The sequence below is a fragment of the Curcuma longa genome, chromosome 8 (genome assembly GCF_044706935.1).
Source record: "Curcuma longa cultivar G26 ecotype Majalengka, Jawa Barat chromosome 8, ITB_CL_G26_1.1, whole genome shotgun sequence".
NCBI lineage: Eukaryota > Viridiplantae > Streptophyta > Magnoliopsida > Zingiberales > Zingiberaceae > Curcuma > Curcuma longa.
In genome coordinates this window covers 5,537,548-5,556,463 of record NC_133868.1, presented here as the reverse complement: position 1 = coordinate 5,556,463, position 18,916 = coordinate 5,537,548, and the positions used below count along the sequence as shown (strand labels likewise).

General features: G+C 34.1%; 1 protein-coding gene across 1 annotated transcript; it reads left to right on the top strand.

The window, feature by feature from the left end:
• The first annotated feature begins 17,229 nt into the window (after positions 1-17,229).
• LOC141833016 (zinc finger A20 and AN1 domain-containing stress-associated protein 8-like) lies at positions 17,230-18,892 on the top strand. The gene is made up of 2 exons (XM_074720394.1): positions 17,230-17,317; positions 18,091-18,892. Exon 2 carries the CDS (start codon positions 18,102-18,104, stop codon positions 18,609-18,611), a length of 510 nt encoding a protein of 169 aa, XP_074576495.1. The 5' UTR covers positions 17,230-17,317; positions 18,091-18,101; the 3' UTR covers positions 18,612-18,892.
• The last annotated feature ends 24 nt before the right edge of the window (positions 18,893-18,916 follow it).

Genomic DNA, 18,916 nt, shown 5'->3' with positions numbered 1-18,916 from the left:
CTCTTGTTAAGATTCTAACTCAGATGTATGCACTCGGTGACAGATTTATTCCACATGATCAAGAGACTTGAAAACCATTGTAGTTTATCTCAAAACTTTGCTCGCATTTGAATGAAAGAAATGAATGTGAATGAGATCATCCCATATCATATTCCAATCGCATGGCCCTAGTTATGATAACATGTGGAGAGTTTTGTCCTAAAGAGTATCGCATTACTATTTAGCAAGCTAACAGCAATAAAGATACAAAGCACATGGGAGAGACCATTCCATTTCTTTGAACTCCTAGAACCTAAAATTCTACAACCACACAGCATTTATAACCAGCCAGCAACTTTTTCCTGCCCACAACCACACAAATTTTATCAGAAGGCTACCTATCTCTGCCCATAACCAACTGTTTTTATCTCACTCTAAGAATAAGTGAAAAGTTTGACCAATAGCATTATCATTTTTCTAGCTTTAAAGAATCCATAATCTATGATCTAGCTTGGTATAAATGTGAAAACAGCTACAATTCCCAACAAGTCATAACATAATCAGTGCTGTCTTTTCTTTGCTTCAATTAAAACATAGTTACGTATTCTCTTCTTCACTACTTAGTGTGGTGAATTTTTTTTATATAAATACAGATAAATTCCAACTCAAGTAAAGGATTTCTGGCCAAGAGGCTTCAAGAAATCATTGTCTGAGACTCCCACACTTAGCATTGAATGACTCCCATACTTCTCATGTGTGACAGTCTCAATAGAGACTTTTTTTCCCTAAATGTGATAGGAGGACTATATACTTTTTAGATGGCTGACACTTAAATGAAAGCAATTTGTCCTAACGTGTAAGAATCATCAGCTTCATTCAATCAATCAAAAATGTTCAGCAGACTAATTATGAAAATAATTGACGAATAAATTTGAAGTATAATTTATATATACTTAGAAGTTGACCATTAAAATATTCATTAAAATTAGAACTCTAATTCTCTTATTTATTTTTCTAAATGTTTTATATTGCACCACACTTATGAAAGCATATATAGCTACAGAAGCAATTGGTTCCTAGCTGAAGAGAATTCAATCACATAGAATGAGCTGGAGTAAGATGAACGTTTTTCATGGATTATAGCATCTGTTTTGGGAAAGTTTTTCTTGATGTCTGTTTCATTCGAGAAACAGTTTACTGGCGCAAAAAATCAAAAGAGGTGCTGAAGTGAGGAATAAATTTACATCATTCAATAAAAATGAGGTGCTATAGTTGACACTGTGTAATAGGAAACAAAATTAAATAATTCATGCGAGATTCCTATAGTATTAACTATTTTAACACTCCCCTTCATGATACCTCTTTCAAGATGGAACATGGACGCCAATCATGCCATATTTGAAACACAAAGTAGAAAACATGCTGTAATAATTGGTTTAGTGACGAAGTTTGCAAGTTAATCTTCAAATGGTAAAAAGAATAGAGATCTTCTGTAGCCATCACAACAGCTCTAATGAAGTGACAAGCAATTTTAAAGTATATGTTTGGTTCTTCAACAGCACTTTAGTGTTAATATGTCAAGCACCAGCATACACAATTAGTGTTCATTCTATACTAAAGCAAACCCTTGCTTGCAGCACCACTGAGATAATGAAAAATGTGGAGGAGATCCAGATGACATTATTATTGCTTCTACCTTGGCTGACAACTGAAATAGTAATGAATAGATTTGGTTTTGTCACAGTGAGATAAAGATGCTTCTCAACTAATCGAGAACTTTATCATCAGTCATTAGCATCAAATCACAATTCGTTACTAGGATCCATTGATGTGTCAATAGGTTTGAACCAAGTTGTTCGATTTCCTTTAATGAATCCCATAGAATTTGGGTATGGTCAATATTTGTATTGCCTTTTATTGTTTAACAGATAATTACATCTATATATAGGACTCAATGTAGAAAACCTAGACCTAAAATATGCTCATATTGAAGTAAAAAAACATATTCGTGCATAGGTGAAATAAAACTTTAATCCCTTCAACCTCCTACCGATGTATCTCAAGAAATAGTTGTAGCGCACATCTGTGACAATTCCTTCAATCTCCGGCAAGCCAACACATTGATGAAACAAAAAGGATAAAGAGACATGATGACATGAAACTAAAATAAAGAGACATCTCAGGTTTCTCCATAAAGCAGCAATTACATCAGTATGCATAGATTGAGAGAACAGAAAACACCTGAAAATGCTTAAGGACAGATAGAGAGGATAACTCTACCCTTTAGTAGACAACAAAATAATAATTTAGCATTTTCTTTGTTCGAGTCTTCAAGGAAGATGGAAAGTGCAACTTGACCGCTTGTTAAAAATAATATGATGTTTTTCTACTCAGACCTGCAGTGGCATTTAACTGATGCATATGCAACACAGAAATAAAATTGAATTTCAAAGGATGATGGGATTTCAAGAGGCGAGAAGTAAAAAATGTGCACTTGCACATTTTGACATCTAAAAGAAGATGATGCAAGAAAAAGATCGACATCAATAAGAAGTTTATGATAGAGTGTAAGAAAAGGAGATTGAAGAAAACAAAGAAGATGATGAATGACCACTACTAAAAGCAAAAAATGAAGATGAAGTTGTCTGATGGTGGAGGGTTCTTGGAGCTCACTCTCTCATTGACATCAATGAAGAGAAGAATCTACATGTAGGATATGAGAGGTAAAACCTACATCAACTAGTAATGAGCTTATGGTGGTTGATGAAGTTTCAACAACAAGACATAAATATGGTGCTCTGAGGAATACCACACTGCTTGTCCATTTGTTTCATTTCTTGTGTCCATCAAAATCTACAAAGGTGCCACACAAGATGATGTCACATGGATAAACCTGAGATGTCTTATAAGAAGGTGCCACATTGAATAACAACAAAGCCTAGTTGACTCGAGGGAGGGCAACTTCATAGACAATGGTGGTTATTTCAAGATAACCGCACACAATGAGATAGTAGAAGTGAGGCAATGAGATAGTTGTGTACTTGCAAGGAAGAAGATTTGGCAGTGATGAAGAAGGATTATGAATCAGGAAGAGGAGAAACCAATGGCAGAAGAATCTGCAGGCCAGTGGCCCATCAAACATTTGTTAGTAGTGAGTAGCAGCACCTCAAGAATCTTCTAAGCTTGTAAAAAATCTGAACTCATTGGAATTCATTCTAGGAGATCAAGCAAAGCATGGCTAGTCTCCATCGCTCTTTCCCCTAAGCATTTGGTCTGTGGTCCAAAGGAATTGATCCTATCATTCACTGAAGCTGCCAATTCTAGGTTTGGAGGAACTAACTCACCATTACCCTCATGGCAATGGAGCCTCAGCTGCAGTTATCTATTATGATAACAGTTGCAGTAATGGAATCATCCCTGGAACCTACAAGAGAGTCTTGCCACTGTTGCAAACGACCAAAGTCTTCTGCTACATGAGACAATCAACATGTGTTAGAATACACATTACATGGGGAAAATGCAAGCACAGCAACTTGTTGCATTTTGGGAATAAATGATGTGGATAAATGAGGTGAAGGCTCTGAAGCATGCAAAAAAATTTGGAAATAAAAGCACCATATTATCCTTTGTTGCAAAGGTGTAAGTACATGTATATTAGACTTAATGCAAACACACTGTACCCAAAATATCAATGTGAAACTAAACTTACTGCATAAGTAATCCCATTAGCTGGTAATATTCTTAACAAATCTTTCATATTAGAGGAATTACCTTAGACCTGTAGACCTAAAACTTTGAAAGTTCCTTGCAATGGCACTACTAATATGCAACATATTGTCCACACAAAATAGGAAGAACAACAATCCCATAAGAGATTTATGCATAAATACAAGATGAATCATAAAAATCAAGCACTATGATTGCATTGAAATTGGAACTACTACTTTGTTGCATTAGTCCAATCCAAGGTAGTAAAGATTGAAATCCTATATAGGAATGACGAGAGATTTAAGATTTATAGGTTAAAGATGATAACATAGTATAGAAAGATTTTATAATACTATATTTGAAATTTATATATCATATGTATTAACTACCAATATCATATATTGAGATTTTATCATTTTAATATCATGCATGATAAAATTATCCAAAAGGTAGCTATATAATTGATGCGATGCTATTCTTAATATGTTGCATATGTATATAGGAAGTAGTGGAGTGGCTTCTATAACATGAACAAGAGCCATATGGATTACAATGGCAAAGTATTAGAAGTTAAAAGAATCTCATATAGTTGAAATTTTAATTTTCTCAAATGGTAGGGCACGAAAAGGATTATCTACATGGAAATATCTAAGTTCAAAATGCCCAAGTAAATTGTAAATTCCGTCCATTTCTAGTTAAGGTCATTGGGTTAGAAATCCTATACACCAATGGTGAGGGAGCGTAGAATCAGGATGTGTAGGTTCGTAATGTCTCGGCATAGATTCAAAAGATCTCAGCCTGATAACGATCTACTAGGGATTTGGATCATCTAAGTCATTTTCGGTCCTTAGGTTCAGATTAACAAACATAATTCATTAGAGCTATTGGTGAAAACAACTCAAAATATTTTACATCAAAAGTTTTGAGTAAACCCATTTGTTACCAAATGTTCTTTGTAGCACCAATTGTATCATCTAAGGGATTGTTGATGAAGCTAAAGGGGGAGGAGGGTGAATAACATATCACTCGTTGTTATGCCCCGCACGAGCAGATTTGTTGCAAAGTTAACTTCGCTTGTCACGCATAAACTGCAATAATGTTAGCAATATATATACAATACTAACTAAAATAACTAAATGCATACCTCTAAATAACTTCCACCAATACTATGCATAAAACTCAACCGATAACTTGAAGGTCAAAAACTTCAAAAGTGAGCATAAAAATGTAAAGTGGGTATAAGAACGAAATGCATAATGTAAAATGGTGCATTTCATAAGAGTCCAGAGAACAATAGATAGTCAAGGTCATAATTTTCTGCACTTAAAATCATTAATCTTATATCATAAATTTCTCTTTAACCTCTCTTATACGATTTCATCATTTTTGATACTTTTTCTTTTATTCTCTTACCAGTATTCTTGATTTAAGTTATTAATCAATTCATAATTATACATGACCTGCAATCTACCTAATAAAAGATGTATGTGTGATATATATATATATATATATATATATATATATATATATATATATATAACACTTAAAATCATTAATCTCATATCATAAATTTCTCTTAAACCTCTTTTATACGATTTTATCATTTCTCAAACTTTCTCTTTTATTCTCTTACCAATATTCTTGATTTAAAGTATCAATCAATCTATAAATATATACTATATATGACAAACGACTCGCATTTTGCCTAGTAAAATTGTATCTTATATACGTGGGGTGAACAACCTGTAAGACACCCAATACGAAATACATCATGTGTATACATATATACATACATATATAGGGTGAACGACCCACAATCCATCCAAAAACATCTCACATAGAATAGGATGAACAACCACAATCCACCCAATGAGAAAATCATCTCATATAGAATGGTTGACACCCACACATACATGAAAAAGACTCAAGGGCTCTCTTCGAGCGTGGAGCCAATGCTTTGTAGCATAAGTAATTTAGTTATTTAGTAATCTAACATAAGTCGTAGTGCAACTACTTCAGAGTGTAGAGCCAAAGATCTATACTATGAGTAGTCACGTAGCTCTCTCAAAAAGCGGAACTAAAGCCTTAAACTACAAGTAGTTTTATAGCTCTTCCAAGAGGCAAAGTCGAAACTTAATGCCACAAGTATTGCATCCATCATTTTGATAATTTAGTATAAGGTTACACAACTCCTTTTAGATCGCAGAGGTGAAATTCTACAATACTGCTATTTCATTTATAGTTTTTTCAATTTAGTACAAATAACATGCAACTCATTTTAAAGCTTGAAATTGAAGCTACATGTAAGCGATTTATCGATTACTTTATTTATTTATTAATATAATTATACATCGAGTTTCTCATAGTTTCTTAGGGTAGTTCATTCTCCTTTATAAGATTGTTATTGATTTTCACCCTCTTTATATTTTATTTCCTATTAATTATTTTTGTCGTGAACAAATTTTAAGAAGCAACGCAGAGGGATGAATAGCAATAAGATCAAATAAGGACAAACAATGAGAAGATATATATCAAGCAACAAGAGTAAATATAAATATGGAAATAATTGTCTTTCCTAATCCCTCGATAATTATATCAACCTTTATAAAAATTGAATCATACACAAGGTAAGTATAAGAAAGAAGTAGGAAAACCCACCTCAATTGAAGAAATCTACATCCTCATTAATCACCACAAAGCACTTTTATGTTCTCTTAACAATTATAATCGTGCCTCTAGAAAAGGTAAACTAAATAATTTTCTCGATTCTTGAAACTCCTATATTATATTATCCCTTAGAAGCGAAAGGATCAATTAGGATAGGTAGAGACGAAGTGCTTCTTCCATCGTGATGGCAGCGACTTCCAAGAAGAGCCGCAATTGCTTCTACAAAAAAAAAACAGAGAGAAGAACAATTACTAGGCAAAATTGCGAGAAAGGGAGGGAGTGAATCCGACAAAAAGAAAACACTTTGGAGTAAACCCTAATCCTAAACTTCTAAAATATGTAAACGTCTTGAAAACTCTAAACTATGTAAACCAAGAATATAATCGAACCAACCCAAAACCTAAATTATCTAATTTGGTTCAACCCTAACTTATCCAAACCAAGGCAAAATCAATTAATTTAGTTCAATTCCAACTTATCCAATTTAATTTGAATTTAAATCCAGTGTGATTATAAATACAATTTAATCACTAAATAATGTTTAATTAATTTGTTTTAAAGATATAACACTTGTTCTTTTGCTCATGTCTACAATTATGTTAGTATGCTGCAAAATATGAAAACACAAGCATAAAACATACAAGCAAATCGAACACCTATCATTTATGTGGCTCAAATCGTTTGTTCGTACTCCACAGCCTATAACTCATTGATGAGTCACTCCTAGAATCACTCTATCCTTTCCTTCCTAAATGCTCTCCAGAAATGGAGAAACCTCTTACAACCAAACTTACAATCAAGAGAAATAAGATAAGATACACAATGAAATACAACAATAAGAAATGATTACCGGATTGAAATTTCTCTTTGGCTAGCTACTTCTTGTTACTTTCTTTCTATTTGTTTTGAATGATCAAGAATGCTACCAAGATCTCCCCTTGAACTACTTATAAGCTACTTGTTGTAATCCGCCCAATGAATAGATTTATAGCTTACTTCGGTTAAGCAACTGAGTTGCATGCAACCAGTTGTCTAGCACTCATTGGCAAGCTAAGCACTTGATCCTCCATCTAGTCGACTGAACTGTTATAGCATCTAAGTCATTTGACAATCACAACCAACCCTATTAAATCAAGAGCTCTCTTTTTGGTTTCTTAGTGTTTCAGTAGTTCACTGATCCAGTCGATTGATCTTGTCGATTGCGTAGTCAACTTATCCATTAACGAAAAAGGTTTATTCATTGGCAATTCAACAAGTCATTCTGGGAATCCCTTTATCATCTTACAACAACAAAAATAACAATAATCAAGTCTTATCCCATTAGGTGGAGTCGGCTATATGAATCCTTCTACGCCATTGAGTTCTATCCCCTAGTAATCGTCATTTATATTTAAATAATTTTTTCTTGTTTTATTGTTGCTAATCAAGTCTTCTTTGGTCTTCTTCTTCCTCTTTTGATGTGCACATTTATCATAGTCTCACATCGCCTAACTAGAGCATCTATTGGTCGTCTACATACATATTCGTACCATTTTAAACGTGTCTTCTGGAGTTTTCCCTCAATAGGTATAACTCCAACTTTCTCTTTAATATTTTCATGTCTTAGCTTGTCTATCCTTATATGTCCGCACATCCACCTTAACATCTTTATTTTTACAACTCTCATCTTCTGCTCATGTGCTTGAGGTCATAACCCAACATTCAGCTCCATATAACATAGCAGGTCTAACTATCATTTTGTAAAACTTTCCTTTTAGTCTCAGAGGTACATTACGATCATAAAGAACACATGACGCTCTCCTCCATTTCAACTATCCTGCTTGTATTCTATATAAGACATCTCTCTCAATCCCTCCATCCTTTTGCAAAAATAATTTAAATACTTAAAACTCTCAGTTACAGACAACTTGTCATCTCTTATCTTAACAATTATCTCATTACGTTTAATATTACTAAATTTAAATTCCATATATTCTGCCTTTACTCTATTAAACTTGAAATTTTTTACTTCTAGCATTTTCCGCCATGATTCGAGTTTAACATTTACTCCTTCATGAGTCTCATCTACAACACAATATCATCTACAAACAACAAGCATCATGGCATCGTATCTTGGATGTGTCCAGTGAGTTCGTCTATGATTAGTATAACAAGATATAGACTTAGAGCTGATCCTTGATATAATTCTATTTTTATGGGAAATGCTTCGGTTAATCAACCTGAAATCTTCACTGAGAAACCTCTTACAATCAAGAGAAATAAGAAAAGATATACAATGAAATGCAACAATAAGAAATGATTACAGGATTGAAACTTCTCTTTAGCTATCTACTTGTTATTTGCTTTCTATCTCTTTTGAATGATCATGAACGGTACCAATATCTCCCCTTGAACTACTTCTTTATAAGCTACTTGCTATAATCCGCCCAATCAGTGAACTCATATCTCACCTTAGTTAACTAATTGTATCAGCTGTGTCAACTGAAGCTGCATGTAGTTAGATGTTTAGCACTCAATGGCTAGTTGAGTCAATTGATCCTCCATTCAATCGACTAAACTATAGTAGCATCTAAGTTATCTAACAACCACAGCCAACCCTCTTATATTAAAATCTCTCTTCTTGGATTCTTGGTGTTCCAATGGTTGATTGATCCATCTCATCAATCGACTGATCTTGCCTTAGTCAATTACCAAATCAACTCAACCACCAATCACCTAAAACTTCCCTTCAGTCAACTAAAACCTCCCTTCAGTCGATTGAAACATTGACTCCGACCAACTCTAAGATTTTGAGCCCTTGTCTGAATCAAGGATTGAAATCTCGTGCCGTATCGGGCGATACGCACAAAAAATTTCGTTCCGCCGAGGCACCGGCACCGGCACAGCGCCGGCACAGAAATTCTAACCGAGAAACGCCTCCAGAGGCGTCACCTGGGCTCAGCGACGCCTCCGGAGGCATCGCGAGGCCTCGGCGACGCCGCCGGAGGCCCCGCCCAGGGCCGGCAACTCCGCCGAAGGCGCCGCCCGGGCCGGCGACGCCGACGACGCTCTGCGAGTGCCGCGCGCACCGATCGCGCGGCGCTGTCCGCGATTTTTCTTTTTTTGTTTTTAAAATTTAGGGTTTAATTAGGTTTTAATAATCAATTTCTAGCTATAGTTCAAAATTATAGTTCGGGATAATTTAAATAGACTTTATTAAAATCTATAAAATTATCAAAAAATTATTTTTTTATTTTTAAATATTTAGATTAAATTTTTTTATTTTAATTAATATATTTTATATTTTAAAAATACTGAAACTATATCGGCACGGTACGATACGGTACCGAAACTGTATCGTTCCGGTCTGAGACCGAAACTCCGACACGGCTCGATATTTTAAACCTTGGTCTGAATTAAACCTACCCAAAATCCAAAGTACAAGTTACTAATAGATCCTTGTCACACTTAAGTTTCTCTGCTAAGAGGCACATGCCTTCGGGACGTCCTCGCCTCTCTAGTATTGATCAATTTTGACCTATCAGTTCTTCCACTACCTAGAAGGTAGCCTCTAAAGCTTCACCATCTGCCAGATGTAAGTTACCTTTGACTCACCAGGACTTCGATTCACCCAGCCTTAGGTTCATGTTGACCAGCCAGGACTTTCACTTGTGTAGAAGTTCAACCTCTAGGACTTCCACTTGCCTAAAATCTAATAAACCCTAATCTACTTGAACTTTCATCCATTAACACCTATTGAACTTTTCATTTGCTAACACCTATTAGAATTTCATCACTGTCAACACTTATTGTACCTTTTCAATTTGCCAACACAAATTTTTATCATTCCAAGTGTCTAATCAACCTTGATTCATTTAAATTTTATCCAATGTCAAGTATCTAATCAATCTTGACCTACTTCACTATCAACCTAACTTAAATTAAACCAATTTCATTGCCTAGTCATCAAGGTACATCACATTCTTCAAGCATGATGGCGCTAACATATTATTCAAATATTAAAACACCAACCCTCGGTCTATCAAGACCAAGTTGGGGCATGATTGCACTAATAGTCTCCTTTTTATGTTTGATAATATATTTAAGTTAGGCCTAACGAATTGCACCAACAATCTATTTTTCCATCTCTTGCCAAGGTTAAATAAAGGTTTTCTAACATTTCCCCATTTGACATACATCACAAAGCTCTCAAAAGTCTATATCACCTCAAAATCTAATGTCAAATTTGAGTGAAAATCCCTAACTTATATCTCCTCAAAATGCATAAAATTTGTGTTTAATTGATTAAAGCTTCAAATTGTTTGTGTAACAATGTTCTCAAATGATCGAATTTGTATGAGTTGTTTGATATGTTTGGTAAAGGATTGTTAAGTTTATCTTATGTTACTAATATGCATCAAGTGTGTAGGCACTTGGCAAAGTGCACATAGAACTTAAAGAGCTCGTTACTCAATGTGGTCGAGTTGTTATGATGGATGACATGGTGCAGTCAAGTTTGGATAGTTATACATCGCTTAGAGATCTATAACGAGGTGTACTTAAAGATGATCAATAAAGATGGTATGGCACATCCTATATACTAAAAAATCCTCGCAAGGAGCAATCTAGGGCAAGGAGCATGGAGTGGTTGCTAGTTTGATGATTTGACAACTTGTAACAAGGTGTGCTCGTAGGTAATCGATGAACGATAGCATGCATCCAAAGACCAAAAATTCCTAGTGAGAGGTACTCTACAACAACTTGGTGGCAGACACCATAGTTGAACAACAAAAGATGGCACATTGGATCAAACATAAATAGCTTGGTGCATCTTACGTACTAAGGGTTAAACACAAGGTGAACTCAAGGGCAACGTAAAACATCAACAAGAGAGTTATAAGAGAAAATGTATGAAATGTAACCTTGAATTTGAACTTTTGGCCATCATCACCATGATGATGTGTATGCTAAGTAGGGGCATAAATTACATAGTGACTTGTAGGAAGCCTTCAACTAAGGAACAAATAGGTTCCTAGTTGTAGTCACCAATTAAGTTCATTCTCGATCTGTACATAGGCATATGAGGGTACAAAGCAAGTGAGCAATCGACTAGAGGTCAGCCTTAGCTAAGTAGAGTGTTTAGCCAACTCGATAGTTGACTTATCAAAAAATTCAAGAAATGACTAGATGCTTGAGAAGTTGATTAAACAAAAATTCCAATTAACTGCCCAACTAGTCATTGATTGTACAACGGTTATTTGTGTCCAATCAGTTGATTGATGGTTGTTTATAGTCGTTTTGTGGCTAGCAAAATAGAATCGTTGAAGACCTTTTTATGTAAACTATGGAGGTTGTTTGGCTTGGCAAGGTTGCAGAGAAAAAGTATGATCTTGGTGTGACCTAGTTCTTAGGTTAAACAATGCTTAAAAGCTTAAAAGTTGAAGAGAAGGTGTTCTTCTACAAGCTCTTGGTAGCTATTCTCTTCTTTACTAATTTGCATATTTCTTTATAAGAGAAAAATTACTTGTATGAGGCTTTCTCCACCTCTAGCAAAGAATATATTCTTAGTGGATTTGTGGAAGTGATTCACTTGTCGAATCAATAGGTCATGAACTAAGAGCAAGGTCCCGATCCCGAACCACATAAAATTTATTGTGTTGATTCATTTTTCATTGTGTATACAATATTAACACAATGAACCAAATCGACACACAAACACCTTACACTACTAACAAGCTTCATTGTTCCTATTTTGCAAGAGGAATTTCATTTTACGTTAGTGCCTATTCAACCCTCCCCTTCTCCCCTTTAATCCGTCTGAGCCATCATCACAGCCATCCTATGCAAATGTGGTTTTATTAGGTGACAAGGAGATCTAGGATCGCAATGTCACCCCTTCTCCCTATCTTTTTCCTCTTGTTCACAAGGCTAGGGCAAGTTGATCTAGCGTTGATAGCCATCTATATTGATAAATCAAGGTTGGGAAAATTGTGGGTTTTAGTGCTATCCTTTAAGCATCAAAATGTAGTTACCAACTGAGGTGAGAAATTGTTCTTTTTTATCAAATCTGATGAGTGAGAACTATTGTTTATACGTTGTGGAACATTGGGTTTAAGAAATAGTTAGTGATGTTTGCCCTCTAGCTTTCCTATTTACGAAATGTCTTTTAATGATTCTGAATCACTGTGGTAAAATATCCAGTTCATACAACAAGCCATGAGTCCCAACTATTGGGATAGATAAACGAGAAGACAGAAAAAAGAACATACATTTGAAAGAAACTAGTGCTTGTGTATCATTCTGCAATTAAAAATAAATAAATTAATGATTCAAATTAGGCTATATTTTACATACTAATGTCCAAGTAATAACAATCAGGCAATATGACAATCTGAAGGTAAAATCTAAGAATATGTGAGATGATGACCACATGGTAATTATTTAACATCAGCAATATTAGATGTCTTAATGTGAGATGATGAAGTTTGTTTTCTGGTAATGAATCAAAGACTAGAATCAAAGCAGCCTGACACATCAAAGGATGTTAATAGTTCAATTTTATGAAACAAAAAAGTGCAGGTTTCAAGTGTTAAACATGTTAATCCATTGAAGAATCAAAATAATGTCATACAGTTGCAATTTGGAATTTTCTTTATTACTTTTTGCAGTTTTCTTTCTTGTCGTACTCTGTGTATCACATATGTTTGTTAGTTGTTATGTACTTAGTAGTCTCCTTTTATTTGACCAGCCCTAGTTTTTTCTGATGTGACAGCACAAAAAACAGCAGCTGGGACACAAAAAGTAACAATTAAGAAGATGATGCTTGATGACTTCAGGCAATGAGTTCATTTGCAAGTTCATGTTCAAGTCAAGTTGGACATAAAGAACTACTAATTCTTCAACAAAGATGCAACCTACAAGAGTCTTGACATTACAAGATATTTATTGAGCCAAAGATCTGAAAAAAGATCAACAAAGAAGAACAAGAGCCAGACGACATAATTAGTAATAACAGTAAGCCAAAGAATTGGCTTTGCACCAATTTTATTCAAAGATGTTCAAGAGTTGGAATAGGTAGATGTCTGTCATCTAAAGAAAATAACATTGAAAAGAAACTATCATCTTTTTTTTTTAACAAAAGCAAGGTGCTTACGCTTTCTTTACTATGATAATGAGATATAATGTCATAAAAAGGAGTATTTTAGAAAGATGCTAAAGAGAAAGATTGGCGTATTAACTATTATTCCATGCTATAATATCTGACTGCATTGCTTCCTGATCTTCTGTTTGGTTCTCCAATGGCGCATGTTTGTATAGCATGATATAATAGGTATTCATGATTTGTATACACATATGTTATAACCACAAAAGAATTTAGTCTGGTAAAGTTAGTGTAAAGAGTGATCAAACATATCATCAGACCTTTCAAGATAAACCCTTTGCTTTCTTACTCAATGACCTTATCAATAAGTTTTGTAGGAACTTCAGAAGAACCACAACGTTTTCCATTTGTCCTAACTCTTATTTCCACCGCAGAATGTTTATCGTAGTTACAGTTGAATTTTTATTGCTTACTTAATACAGCCTGATGTTTACTGTTACATCACAATGTTTATTATCCTAGGCTATGGCTTCTATACGGTTAGATTTATGGAACTAGTGAAGCTCAAAACCAAGAACTTGAAACCGCTAAAACTTCTCCTTGTTACAACAAACTTAGTGCAATCCACAATCTACTAGTCAAAATACATATGCACCAGCAAAAACAACAATAACGTAGCTACAACTCAACTAAACATGGCGAAGCAATTAATTCAAAAAAAGAAACAAGCTTCGGTGGCAATGGCAGACCCATATGAGCTCCATAATCCACCTAGCATTTCCGGACAAACCGAAAGATCAGCATGATGTTTGAACAAGAACTAGCTAGATCTTACCGAACGAGGTGATGAATCCAAACTAGTTCATTACTTCATCGGAGAAGATGCACAAAGAAACAAAGTCGAATCGAATAAGATTGAGAACTCCACATAACAAGTGTGGTGGGGATTCAAGAGTCGGATTGGACTTCCGGCTAATAAAATCTTCGAGGATTCGCGGGTCGGTGCTCAAGATGAGGACAAAGATTAGGGTTAAAAGTTCGATTCGGCCGTTGTTGGTTTAATTGCTTCAATCAGTTTAGTAAAATAAAGAAATATACAAAAATTATATGAGGAACAAAAAAAAAAGCATCATAATTTATTACTGTAGGTTATTAACAATATTCACTTGGGAATTTAATTTAATAATTGTAATATTACAAAATTTCAGATTAATTATCAAATTTTACAGAAACTTTTAATATGTATTTATAATTTTAGTAAATCTTTAGCTCAATTTTATAATGAATCTAACAAATTTTATAATGAATCCCAAAATGATTTATTTTTAAAAAAATATTTTAATCATATAATTTTATTAAAAAATATGCTAAATTTATTATAAAATTAAATATCAAAATAAAAAATAATTTATAAATTATTAAGTGAATTTATAAATTTTTAATTAATTTGTAAATCTCTTATAATATTAAAAAAAATAATTATTTTGATTAATTCAATTGAAAATTGAATTAATTGATCGATACCTTATTGGTTCGATTTGTTTAATTTTTATTTGAAAATTTGATCGATTCAATTAGTTCAAAAAAAATCAATTTGATTTTAATCGAATATTCACCTCTACCTATTGGTATGGATAGAGATAAATTCAGATATACAAGTAAGAAACATATGATAGGGTTAATTCTAAATCATGAGTTTCTATAAGATTTAATCTCTTACTGTTACATCAGAAATGATATATGTCCACCGTCTAGGCTATATCTTAGTGACTTTAATAATGGAGGTATGTATAGACATTAGTGTTATTATTTCATTAACACAAAAAAGTTAATAAAATTGTACTTGTAAATCTTAAAAATTTTATGGATTTCCAAAGGAAATATATTTACATTCTTATTAAGTATATATAACAAGATAAAAAAATATTAATTAATTATAATTTAAATTATGTTAATATCGATCAAATATCATTTAAATATTAATTAAATTTAAAACAACTCCAATTTAGCCGGCATGAATATGTTGGTAAAGCAATTAGAATGATAATAGAAAGTTAGAATTTCAAATGGAATAAATATTTAAAGGTCAACTTCTAAGCATCAATAATTTATATTTTGAATTTATCCGATAGATAAATAAAAGAGAAAGTTATGAGAGGGAAAAAAGTTCATTGGGAAAAAAAATCTCTAGAAAAAAAAGAAAGAAAAGATAAAAGATATTTTTCTTTTGTCTGCATGTGAGAGTAGGGGAAGGAAAAGAAAATTAAAAAAATAAAAGAAAATCATAATTGCATGGGGCGGTCGTTGTGAGGTTGCGGCCGCTTGTGCAACCAAGTGAGTCTCTAAGACATAATTGAATAGTTGAGTTGATTATCATATGGCAGAGTTGTAAAAGAGGACAAGAGTTTGAATCTCAATGAAGTTGAGATAATATCCTCTTCTATTGTGACCAATTGCAGTTTCTTGATTTATCTCTTCACAGATAATTATGAGAATGACCGTATGAGATTATTGGATAGTAGATTTTATCTTTTTTTTTTTACAGAAGAAGTAAAAAATGATCAAAAATCAATTTGCCTATCTATTCATTAAATAAATAAAAGAAAGGGAAAAAAACAATCCATCTTAAGAAAATAAAAAAGAAGTTTCCATGGCAAAATTTCGTCAATTTTATTTCCCTCTTCCCAAATAAACAGAGCATCACATTAATCAGAACATCTGTATTAAAAAAGAAACAACTTCAATTTAATCAAAATTGGTATAAGTTATTAAAATTGATCAAATATTATTGAATTAGATTCAGCTAAAAAAAAATTTTAATCAAAATTATTATAATACAGTGTAGTTCATAAAAATTTATTTAGAGTAGTCCTCAAGATCATTGCTGCTCTAATAATATAGAAGAAAGGTATTTTCAAAATATCTGTTTTTTTTTTCAAATGGATAAGGGGAGTCTTTTAATTTTCATCTACATTAAACAATTTTAGAATATTTAATGGTAAATTGGTTGTATTTCAGTGCTTAAATAAATGAGCCTTATGTCAAATATCCATGAAATTATGGGGTTTTAAAAATAAATAAATAGTAAATTTTATTTCATCCAAACTTTACCTACTTCCTTCATCGAAGTTTTAAAAACTACATTTTTCCTCTAAAAAAAAATTAAAATTCAACGAAGAAAAAATTAAGAATATCCACGCATATTGTCCAAATTAATAATTATTTAATTATTGACCTCGCTATGAGGGTTAATTTTTATGTACTTTGATAAATTATGAAGATAAAACATAAAATTTTAAACTCCAAAATTAAAATGAAAAAGTGCGTAACTTGGACGCGTGAAAGGGAAATTAAATAATACATAATATATTTGTCATTAAGCAAATGTATAACACACAAGAGTCGAATTAAATTATAAAAAATTAGATATTTTTAATATATATATATATATATATATTTTTTTTTTGAATACTCAAAAGAAAGGGAAAAAAAGGTCCGTTCCGCTGGACTCGGGCTAATAAACCGGCAACTGGAACCGGTCCGTAGTTCGAATTAATTGGGCCAGTTCACGATGTCAAACTCTTTTACGACGTTCGTACCGCATAGAGAATTATGTACGGGGACGCTTTTCCACCGCCAACGTCTCATCGCGCCGAATCATCTTTCACCAGCGAGGCGAGGTGGTGCGAGCGGACGGCGGATGGAACTTGCCGCATATACGATTCTATGCAGCACGTGGTTGACAAGATAACCCCGAAGTCTGCGTCTACTCAGAATAAATACCTCCCCATATCTCTCTCCGTGTGCTTGTTCCTTTCCTCAAAACTCTCCTTTTGGGATCCCTCGATCGCACGATTTCGAGGCGATTTCCGTCAGCTTAAGGTTAGGGTTTCGATTCCCTGCTTCTTGTTGTTCCTGTCTCCTTCTATATTATAGGCATGGTCGTGGGATGGAGATTTATTTGCACTCTTTCCAGTTCCTCTCCGGCTTTAGGGTTCGTCGGGCGTTCCGAAGAGGAAAGGTGTCTTTTTTTGTTGTCTGTTTGATTTGAATCCCGAAAGGTCTTTCTTTCATCCCATGGTTGCTGTCTAGGGTTTTGATCCTTAGTTTTTTTTTAAATTATTTTGTTCGAATGCCAAAAGTTTTGTGACGATCTTTTGCGGCTGATTTGTATATTTGGTGGCGAATACGCGAGTTGCAAGATAGTTTTGAACTCTTGTTTGGCAGATAAACCTTTTTGGATTGTTACGACTTTATCTATCGTTCTGGTTCAGTTGTTCGTGTGAATCTATAGAACATGTTACGGTGTTATATGTCAAATTTGTCTTTTGTACTGGTAAATCGTGCAAAGTTGTGCTGAATCACGAAGTGTAGGTTTGTGTGATGGAGAAGGTAGTTCAATTGATGGAAAATCTTTGTTCTCAGTTAGCGGTGGTAATTCAGTTCATGTTCTACTTAACATGAAATTATCACATTTCTTTCTATTATAATTTAATATGATTGAAGATTAATTAAACCTGTACATTTGCATGTTAATTTTGTATATATCACTTTGGATTTCATGCTTCGAAATATCAAATTGGATCTTTTCATAATTTGTCTGGTTTTGTGTAATATTGTTGGCCCTAATTCGAGTTCATGTTGTTGTGATGCAGGAGAGTTAGAAATGGACCATGATGAAACTGGATGCCAAGCCCCTGAATGCCCAATTCTCTGCATCAACAATTGTGGTTTCTTTGGAACTGCTGCGACCATGAACATGTGCTCCAAATGCCACAGGGAGATGATTCTTAAGCAGGAGCGGGAGAAGCTGGCGCAATCCTCAATTGATAGCTTTGTCAATGGCAGTGGTAGCGGGAAGGAACCCGTTGTTGTGGGCAATGCTGATGCATTTGTGGGTTCTGCTGAAGTAAAATCGCTTAAGCTCCAACCATCTAGTGCTTTGGGATCGAACGAAGTTGGAGAAACAAAAATCAAGGAGGGTCCAAAGAGGTGCACAGCCTGCAAGAAACGTGTGGGCCTGACCGGATTTACTTGTCGGTGTGGAAACCTTTTCTGTGCTGTACATCGCTACTCGGACGAGCATGACTGCTCATTCAACTACCGAGAAGAGGCTCAGAATGCAATTGCCAAAGCAAACCCAGTTGTCAAGGCAGAAAAGCTCGATAAGATTTAAAGGCATATGATGAAGCTTGATCATCTTGGTTACCATGAGATCTGCATACAGTGCCTTTTCTTTCAAGATGTCAGTCTTCTGTGTTGCTGTATGAATGGCTGGAGGAATGATGCAGTAGGGCATCCTCCTTGCACTCGCAAAAACTCGTATCTTCTTATCAGAAAGGGTTTGCATGTTGCATCTGGTGTGTGAGCTTTAATTTGTGCTGGTCTAGTAGACAAATATGTTCTCATCAAGTATGCTTCAGTTATAAAAGTTGCTACCGCAGCTTCTAGATCGTATTTATGTTGGTAACAAGTCACGGT

Bases quoted from the DNA above. Each gene is read 5' to 3' on its own strand.
- LOC141833016 (XM_074720394.1), top strand. From the start codon at position 18,102: ATGGACCATGATGAAACTGGATGCCAAGCCCCTGAATGCCCAATTCTC.